Source organism: Brassica oleracea, chromosome C8 (assembly GCF_000695525.1).
Source record: "Brassica oleracea var. oleracea cultivar TO1000 chromosome C8, BOL, whole genome shotgun sequence".
NCBI classification, from domain to species: Eukaryota; Viridiplantae; Streptophyta; class Magnoliopsida; order Brassicales; family Brassicaceae; genus Brassica; species Brassica oleracea.
In genome coordinates, this window is record NC_027755.1 from 15,635,494 (window position 1) to 15,645,746 (window position 10,253).

Sequence of the window (10,253 nt, forward strand, 5' to 3'; positions counted from 1 at the left end):
TTTTTTTTTTTTTTTTTTTTTTCGAAAATGACATTTTTACTCTCTCACCCTCATCATCTTCAAGTAATTACAAGATTGCCATTTTCATCAATACCACAACCACCATGAACAACCAATTTGAAGCTCTTAATGTTCCCAAAATCGATTTACCCTTCTTCTTTTTCCATTCTTGTGAACTAAACACAACATATCTCTCACTTTCTCTCCACAATGAGCTAAAAAAACCCAAGATTTTGATTCTACATTTTTTATGGTTTATAGAGTCATAGAAGCTAACGATTCTGGGTGGGTTACTTTCGTTTGTGATTCTGTGTGCTTGGAGAAGCCTTGTGTATGCTAAGGAACTTATCTCACCAATTTAAGGTATGACTTCGAGTTTTTTTCCAGATCTGTTCGTCAGACGACTTACTTGGGAAGTCGTCTGGCTGTAGACAACTTACCTGGAAGTCGTCTGGTCAACGCAGAGGTTATTTTTGCAATTGACTTTGAAATCTATAACCTGAGATGACTGAAAGTTAAGTCGTCTGTTTTTGTTTGGTTTCAAAAAAATTTCCAAAGAACCTATACGACTTACATTTCAGTCGTCATAGGTTAGTTTTGCATTTGACTGGATTATTTCAGAAGTTTGACTTTTCCGGACGACTTACATTTCAGTCGTCTACTGAAAATTAAAATAATAATATTTTTTTAAAAGTAGACGACTTACAGTTAAGTCGTCTACTTTTAAAAAAATATTATTATTTTAATTTTCACTAGACGACTGAAATGTAAGTCGTCTGGGGAAGTCAAACTTTTGAAATTATCCAGTCAAATGCAAAACTAACCTATGATGACTGAAATGTAAGTCGTCTAGGTTCTTTGGAAATTTTTTTGAAACCAAACAATAGTAGACGACTTAACTTTCAGTCGTCTCAGGTTACAAATTTCAAAGTCAATTGTAAAATAACCTCTGCGTTGACCATACGACTTCCAGGTAAGTTGTCTACAGCCAGACGACTTCCCAAGTAAGTTGTCTGACGAACAGATCTGGAAAAAATCTCGATGTCATACCTTAAATTGGTGAGATAAGTTTCTTAGCATACATAAGGCTTCTCCAAACATACAGAATCACAAACGAAAGTAACCCACCCAGATTTGTTAGCTTCTATAACTCTATGAACCATAAAAATTTTAGAATCAAAATCTTGGATTTTTTTAGCTCATTGTGGAGAGAAAGTGAGAGATATGTTGTGTTTAGTTCACAAGAATGGAAAAAGAAGAAGGGTAAATCGATTTTGGGAGCATTAAGAGCTTCAAATTGGTTGTTCATGGTGGTTGTGGTATTGATGACAATGACAATCTTGTAATTACTTGAAGATGATGAGGGTGAGAGAGTAAAAATGTCATTTTCGAAAAAAAAATAAAAAAAATTGATGACATTTTCGTAAATTATATGAACTTGTGGAGTGAATAGGGCAAAACCAATTTTCAAAAAAAAGGAGGTTAGTTTTATATTTGACTTTAAGTTGTAGGTTAATTTTGCAAAAAGCCCATAAAAATTTCTGGTAGACCCAAAATTTAAATGATAAGATTAGAGATTAAATGTAACATGACTTTTTAGGAATATGTCTATTAGATCTATTTTTTAAAAAATCACACAAATCAATGTTGTTACTTCTGTTTTAGTATATAAGATATATATTTTAATTATTTTATATTGATACATGTGAAGACACTACATGGAATTAAGCGCTTGAACTCCGACTTTGATGAAGATATTAATTCTGAATTGTTTGAGATTTTCTATGCTCATCCTTACCTAAGCTGTGCATTTTTTTTGAGAATGCACCGTGATTCTCCTGCGACGGTACTCCGACATAGTGCTCCTGAAAGCTCTACAAGCCTGCGTCACCACCCACAGAAGACATGAAGAGATCGGTATTACATGCTTCGTTTTCCCGGCTGCGAAAGAGATATTCATTGTGACTAAAATCAAATAAGTCTCCCTTTAGACATATACACTAGATTTGGATTCGCACAACCGTGCGGGTATTAATTTTTATGTTTATATATATTTTACATAATTAGAATATATTTTTTAAGTTACTTACATATTTAAATGCTTATATATAATTATTTTAAATATAACAATTTAATAGTTTTCAGTTAATTGATTATTTCAAATCATCACATATATTTGGTATTTTTATTATATATATTTTAAAATTATTTTTTATTCAATTATTATGATCCTGATCCGCAATTCAAAGCGCTAGATTATTTTTTATCAATATTTTTTATGTTTATTCATTTAAGATAATAACTATATATATAAAAAAATTTAAGATAAGTTAATTTTATGCATAAATTATCTAATTTACTAATGTATTATATTTCTAGCATAAATTTTAATGTTTGTGAAAATAAAATATATTAATTTATCAGTTTAAATAATTTTATCATATTTAGTTAAATACAATGTTTTATTTTAAAATGATAGATATAACTATAAAATAGTAAAATTAGTTAAATATAATGTTTATAAAAGATAATTGAGTATATATATATATTAATGTATAATAACATTAATTTCATTACTAATTACAAAATTAGTGAAAATATTTATATACAATTTTTGATAATTAAGATATTGTTATAATGTTTTTCAACACATTTGTTAAGAAAATTAAATATATATATTTATATTTTAAATTAAAAGATATCAAATTATATTATGATTTAAGTAGTTAAAAAATTATATATTAGCATTAAGGAAATACATTTAATAAAAAATTTAAATGATGATCCAAATAAAAATATCACACATGAATCAAGGTGAGTTTGTTAACCAATCCGGTAGTAATAAATGAATGATAACTGATTTCTAGTGAGAGTCTATTTTTTAAAAAAATCACACATGAATCAAAGTTGTGACTTCTGTTTTAATATATAAGATATCCCGCGGCCACCATAATAATGATTACACAAAGGCTTCAGCTTCATCATGGTTTTGTATTGGAGAATGAAATGGTTATTGCTAAAATTATTTAAACGTTTATACTCTTTTAAATTATTTTATAAACCATTTTTTCAACACATAGTAAGCTCTTTAGTTAAAGAAATGTTGAAGTAAACAAGTTGCCAACCAAATCTTATTTATCGAAGTCAGCCTAAAACTTCTTAATTCAACCTTGTCATATCTAAAAAGAACATAAAAGAAGCATTACATAAGAACTAACCCGTGTAAATACTAACCATTCACCTCTTTGGCTTAATTTCTTCATTGCTCTGACTACTCTCCGAGTCATCAGCATAGCCAGCTGCTTAGCTGCAATCTTCATCAACCTTGCTTCACGTTTAAGCCTTAACATCTAGTCATTATCATGCTCATCCAAGCCCACAATCATGTTCCTTAAGTGTGCAATGCATGTACATCTCTATTGTGATATAATACACAATCATGTTTTCTATTTTCTTTTGGTTAATTGTGTCAGTATATCTTACCGTTAGCAAGTTAAAAACATCTTTCATATATACAATCTTGCATCCGAGAAGTCATCTTTTTGTGAACGTCACATTACCTTCATCAGTGTGTAAGGTTTAAAGCTCTCACACTATACTAGATCAAAGTTTTGTAATTTTCACCGCTAATTAAACTTCCTTTATACGTAAATAATACACAAATTGTTGTTACATTTGAGAACAAAGAGAGCTACATCAATATAAACGTATTATTTACATTTGTAAAAGATTAAGAGACCAATTTTTGCAAGATTTTGAGGATATGATTTTAATGTTACACGACTAGGACCAATTTAAATTCCATAAACAATTGTTCAATGTGCTAAATATACTTTATAATAAAATTAGCTATATCAAGTTTTAGATGTTAGTTGTGATGTAATGGTTTAAATCCCATCTAAACATTTTTCTAAATGTTTACGTTCAAACCATGCAAAATGGAATCTGAAAAATTAGAAATGAACATATGAAAAAAAAAAATTAACCTAGAAATGACGGTTGTATCATGTATGCATGTGGTTGTCCACTATGGTATGGTGTCCAGTTTCACATTCTGACATGAAGAAAACAAAGATGCCCTTGAAAATCTATCTTTCAAGTCTTTGTTCCAGTGTTATAGCACTAATGAACAACTCTGAGTAATTATCAATTTATCCAAAAAAACATATATGGACATATTCTAGTACTTCTCTAAATACCTAAACATCAATAACATATGCTACAACTCTTGTGGTTTCCATTTTCTAAGTTCAGCATCGACGATGCAGTGTGCTTCCTCTGCGATCTCTGCGTTTCTCAACGCAGAATCAATAGCCTCCTCTACTTCTTCCATCTCTTTCATCTTCTCCTCCAGCATTATCTCCCCTTCTACTCTGCTCTCCTTGATCTCTTCCAGCTGAACAGCAACCGTTTTGGCCTTGTACTGAACCATTCTCTCTGACTCTTCATGCTTCCCTCTCAACTCCTCGTACTCTTTCAATGATATTCTAATCTTCTTATCAGGCTCATCGTGAGTCAAACTCTCCTTCTTATCAGTAAGTACTCTCATGTCTTCCACAGCTCTCCTCTCTGCGGTTTTCGCCTTCACCACAGCTCTTCCAACTATCTCTAGCTGCTTCACTGCTTCACCCATCACTGTACGCCTGCCTGCTGCTTCTCTCCTGAGTTCATCCACCTGCATCCTCATCTCTTCCGCTTCTTGTCTTGTCCTCTCAGCTTCACTGATGATTTCATCGACCTTTCGACTCACTTCAACCCATTCTACTTCTTCAAAAGCTTTTCTCTCGTTTTCCTTTCCCTTCAGATCTCTGTTCTCTCTCTGCACACCTTCCAACTCCACCGTGAGAGATCCCACCAAGCTTTTGTATGATCTTTCTTCATCAAAAATCTCACGCATCGCGCTCTTGGCCTCTTTGAGCTCCCTAGCAAGTTTGATCTCCTCTTGTAAAAGCTCGTTCTCTGCAGATATCTCCTCCAGCTCATCTATATCTTTCCTCAGCTCAGGGTCACAACCTCGTCTCAGATCCTCCAGCCTCAGCTCAGCCTCTTGTTTCATATCCCCGTAAGTTTCTCCCATGTCCACTCTCTCCTCGTTGATCTTTTCCTCTTCTTTTTTTATCCTATCAGCACCTGACTTCAGCCTCTCAGCAGCGTCACGCATCTCGGATATCTCATGTGTCATGTCTCTGATCTTTTGGGAGTTAACCACTGTTGCGCACTCTGCTTCCTCTGCTCTATGAAGCTCTGATAGCCTCTCTTCCACGGAAATGCTGAATTCTTGTTTTATCTCCGCGAGCTTTTGCCTCGCCATGAGTAGCCCCGCGGTAGCTAAAATGTAGTTCTCTCTTGCGCGCTCTGTTTCTTGGCTTCGAGATTGGAGTTTTTCTAACCGTTGGTTCATTGTGTGTTTGGTTAGGATGGCAGATTTTTTGGAATGTTTGGTGGCTTCTAGTTTAGCCCTCAAGTCAAAGGCCTTTCGCTGAGCAGAGTCGAGATCAGAGAGAGCTCTTGCTTTGGCTTTGACAGAGGTATCGAGACAGAGCTGGACTCTGTCCATTTCTTGTTCTGCTAACAGAAGCTGCGTCTCTTTCTCCGACACATCCGTTGCGTCCTTAAGAAAGGGAAGCTATTTCAGAGAAATGAAGAGTTGGGAATGAGAGAAGAATGAATGAATGTACCTGTGAGGAGGATGGAGAGGAGAGACGCGGTTGTTGTTGTTGCTTAGAGAAGCTAGCTTGACGGAATAAACTAACGGCGTCTCTAACGGATTGGAAGGGAGAACGAGTGTCAATCTCTCCCACCACCTCACTCATCCGAGGAGGAGTCTCCACCGGAGCATCCGCTCGGTTCTTCGCCATATGTTTTTGTCTTGTTTTACGTGATTAAGCAGATAGAGAGGGTTTGATGTTGATCCTGTGGATCTTTGGTCTTCCAAATAATGGACCAGAGGGTCGCCATGTTTTGCGCTCTCTTGTCTTTTGTCAACTCTAAATCCATTCTTCTATCTTTAGACATCAAATCCTGATATGAGAAACCTTAAAAGTATTTATAAATAATATTATTTTTTTGAATACACCAAAAGCAATACATTTTTTTTTTTTTGAAACTGACAGGAAAAGTAATATTGATAGATAGCAAAATTAATATTACCTTTTGGTATGTATACGTATCATTGCTCTCCCAACATTCACAGAGGTATTCAACTCATTTCCTCCTCCAACGCTTGCACGTCTACACAGCAGGAAACATCATCTTACATAGAGCACCATGGAGATCCTCCCTCTTTAAATTGATCTTGCTACGAAGATCAACCATGCCTTTCATTTTGCTATATGGTTCGGTTCCTTCTCACTTCCTGAGAGAAAGAGAGAGATAGTCTTTTTGTATTTAAATGTTAACTTCATGCTCATATCTTTTTTGCTTACTACAGAGAACATTAGTATTCCCCTGTTTTTTTTTTTTTTGTGTTGACCAGATTCTGACTTACCTTTAGATTCTCATGATAATTGCTAGTATCTCAACTAAAAGATAGGCTAAGAGATGCAAGTTTTATTTCAACATTTAAAACACATTTTGCAATCCAGACGGTATAAACACACGCAGACGTCTTCTTGAGTTCGAGGTTCTTGTAATCCCCCACCTACTCAATATGTACACCTAAACGAAGACCAATGTTCTTGAATATCTTCATTCTAATAAGCTTCTTCTTCTTCCTCTATTAGACAGGATTTTCAACGTGAATATGTAGGCGGCTGCACATCATAGAATTAGTAGACATATAAATAGCAGATTTGTCTTCAAGTTTGACTGATTATTTTTCTCAAAAGACATAGACAAACAATAAAGGAAACGATGACCAAACCTTCTCGGAAAGTTTGCCTTTCTACATCGTTTTTGACTCTTTGTTCAACACTGCCAACACGTTTTTTCCTTTTCTCTCGCTGCAGCTTCCCTCTTTGCATTCTTGTTTCACTTTAATGGCCTTCGTTATCCACTTTCTTCAACAACATCTGTGTACATAGTCATATTAACTTATTAAGTAAGGTTTTTTTATAGTTGAAGAGATGAAGCTTACGTTGCTTTCGTCATTTTTTGGCATTATAATACCGTCTTCACTCTCACAAATCTTCCTTAGAGCAATTACTTCCTTCTGAAGCCTGTCCATACAAAAACCCTGAAACCTCCTCTTCAGAATCTACATTTCCATCTCCCTCATGTTTCCTTTTGCCTTCTTATAAACTTATTCGATGAAACAAGAAAGAGTGACAAGAGCATTAGACAAACAAACAACAGTTGGCAAGAGTTCTACATTTTTATTTTATGGAGACTTAAAAGGCAAAGGAAATCTTGAACCCTTATAAAAGTAAAAAAATAAAGTGAAGGTGATATAACTTGGTTTTGTGGGTTGGTTGGTTACTTCTTTTAAGGATTATCAGACACAACCACAATCTGACCTGTAGATTTGGTCTTAATACTTTTACTTCAAACCTTTTGGCTCAGCCGCCAGTTGACTCATACAGTTATTATACAAGATTATAGAGCAATAACCTAATAATGCTTTGGTTATATTTCATCAGTAGCACCCACCCCCACAACAACAGCAAAATTACAGGGAAAAAAAACAACCACCACCAGGTTTGCTTTGTATACAAATACACAATATATAAACTAGTTGACTTATAGTATGTGTTACAACTTAAAACATCATTACACATCCTCAAAAATTTACAGGCTGGCAGATGTGTGTTGTGTGCTCATCTTCTTCTGCTTCATCCACTCTCAGTTCACCACCATGTCCTACACAATCTGATTTGGGTTTGGTTTCCAAGCGGAACATGTAGCCATGGGTCTCCTCTTCCAGAACAGATACAACGCTCCTTCACTCCCTCCTAGTTTATAGTTTTTGTCGTAACCTTTAAGCATCTCACTCGCCGCAAACGCCGCGGATCCGCCAACCGGCCATCCCACGAACCCTGCCATCATCATTCTCACCCTCCACTTCCCCAGCACCTCGTGCCTCTCAACCCTCTCCCTCTCCTCGCACGCTATCATGTTCACTATATCCCTCGCCACGCAGTGCTGCTCCGCGCTGATCCTCTGCTTCTCATCCCTCGGCCTCGCCGCATCGATCGACTCAAACATCGCCGTGTAGTAATCAAGCGTCTGCACAAACCTCGACAGGAAAGGCGAGGTGTTCGTGTTGGATTCTTGCTCCACAAGCGTCACGAGCCTCGGTCCGAGGCTCTTGATCAGATGGAGCAGCCTGTCTCTATGATTCTCGACGCTCACGCTCTCGTCGGGCATGTGGTGCAACACGAAAGGGAAGTTCACCACGACGGCGAACCCAGGCTCCACCCCTAAGTGTTCCCTGTGGACCTCGCACCCGGACATGATCGCGTCGTGAAACTCAAACGGCACGCCGCACGACTTCGCCATGTTGGCGAGCTTCTCACCTACCAAGGTGAGTCCTCCCCCACGGGCGTAGTAAGACTGCGAATCGTCCACGCCTGTGACACGCAGCAAAGGGGGCCCACCGGGTCGTTTAGCAAGCTCGTGGATGAGGAACATGTACTGCGATCCCTGCGCGATCTGGAAATCGATGACGTGGATTCTGTTATCACCAGCCGTTGCTTCCAAGATAGCAGCGTTTGCAGACATGTACGCGAACTTCCAATAAGGGCAGATCTCATAGAGAACTCCCATGTAAGACATGAGCTCCCTTCCCGTTGGCTCGTTGCACTTCAAGGCTCTGTATATATTCCCTCCAGAGCCTTCAAGCCTCGCTCTAAGCCCTTCCGCCATGTAAGCGCCAAGACGTTGGATAGGACTTCCTGAGACCGACACCATCTGTTCCAAGACGTCGATGAACCCACACGCTGTAGCGAAGTCCCCGTCAGCGACCGCACGAGCTCCCTCTAGTAGCACCTCTTTCAAGTCTAGCTGTGGAGTCAACGCCAAGAGCTCGTCCCAGTTCCATGACTTCCCAGCAGCTGGGCTGAAGCCTGAGTATTCTTCAACTTTGGGGTCAGAACTCAGCAGCGTCTCCTCGAGTTCACGGATCTTGCTCTTGACCCCGGCTTCGTCGTAGACATAGGAAGACGCTGCGCTCAAGGGTGATTCATAGACGTTTTCAGGGGAAGGATGTGGATCAGAGATGCATGAGTGAGAGCCCTGAGGAGAAAACGGGCTCCTACCAGATGTGATGCTCACAGAAGAAGGTGAGTCATAGGAAGGAAGAGTAGTACCGGAAGCAGTTGATGATTCGAGGGTGAAGAAGCTTTCTTTGGAGGAGCCATTGTTGTTGTTGTTGTCTATCATTTGAAACTGAGGTGAACAGTGTGGTTGAGGATACAGCATGTGAAGTCCAGCTGCACTGTGATGTTTCTGAGATGTTTGCATTATAACCCTCTAGTAGATAGTCTTTTAAGTCTGTCTCTTTTGTTTGACTGAACCGACCTGTCTCCATGGAAAGGAAGAGAAGGACAAGTGAGGCTACAGCAGCGTACAAGCAACTTAAATACAGACAATATTATTTGTGACAGAAGAAAATAAAGAGTCTAGTTCTTGTGAACAATTTTTCCAGACGTATCCGACAAGAATGTAGTCAAAAGTCAAAAACCCATTTGCAAAATCAATCAATCAAAGGGGTCATAAAAAAAAAAAAAAGAGAGATCTATCATCTTTCAGGAATACAAAGTTCGGTTTTTGGTACTGCCTCAAGATCCCTATTACCAAAAATAGAAGCCTAATCTCTCTCTACAAAAATTAAATCAGTTCGAAGGTTAAGAGTCAAACCCTAAAATCAGGGATTCAACTATTGGATTGAAAATATTAAATTTGACGCTAAAAGTCATGATTTTTATACATTCTGCACTTTTGATCAACACAAGACAAGACATAGACAAATTGATTTTGGCTACTTATATAATCTCATATCCTTCACACCTAAAACAACCAAAAGGCACATAACACCTAGGATTCAAAAACCCTATGATCAAAGGCCTAAAACAGAGTTAAAATAGATAAGAAGAAAATAGTTTCATGGTATAAGGAAGAAAAAAAGAGTAAATGGAACTGAAAAGTGTTGGCATGACAAATAAAGGAGAAAGGGGGTTGTGCATAGATTACCACAAAAGCTAACCTTAAGGAGAGACCCTGGAGGGATTGGGGTGGATATTGCTGGAAGGGAACAGAGAGGAAGCAGAAGGTTTGATTGCATACTCAAGAATCAAAGGCTTGATGAGGAAGAAGAG

General features: G+C 37.6%; 2 protein-coding genes across 3 annotated transcripts; both read right to left on the minus strand.

Moving 5' to 3' along the window:
• Positions 1-4,075: 4,075 nt before the first annotated feature.
• On the minus strand, positions 4,076-7,303 carry LOC106312083 (putative WEB family protein At4g17210). The gene is made up of 6 exons (XM_013749465.1): positions 7,076-7,303; positions 6,863-7,010; positions 6,488-6,752; positions 6,151-6,355; positions 5,679-6,021; positions 4,076-5,611 (listed from the first exon to the last, which is right to left on the minus strand). The coding sequence occupies exons 5-6, from the start codon at positions 5,856-5,858 to the stop codon at positions 4,220-4,222; spliced, it is 1,572 nt and encodes a 523-aa protein (XP_013604919.1). The 5' UTR covers positions 5,859-6,021; positions 6,151-6,355; positions 6,488-6,752; positions 6,863-7,010; positions 7,076-7,303; the 3' UTR covers positions 4,076-4,219.
• Positions 7,304-7,450: 147 nt separating this feature from the next.
• On the minus strand, positions 7,451-10,253 carry LOC106312082 (scarecrow-like protein 13). Of its 2 annotated transcripts, none has more exons than XM_013749463.1 (2): positions 10,142-10,253; positions 7,451-9,456 (listed from the first exon to the last, which is right to left on the minus strand). In XM_013749463.1, exon 2 carries the CDS (start codon positions 9,397-9,399, stop codon positions 7,798-7,800), a length of 1,602 nt encoding a protein of 533 aa, XP_013604917.1. In that variant the 5' UTR covers positions 9,400-9,456; positions 10,142-10,253; the 3' UTR covers positions 7,451-7,797. The 2 variants fall into 2 exon arrangements, with proteins under 2 accessions (XP_013604917.1, XP_013604918.1); XM_013749464.1 differs by having other exon boundaries at positions 10,129-10,237.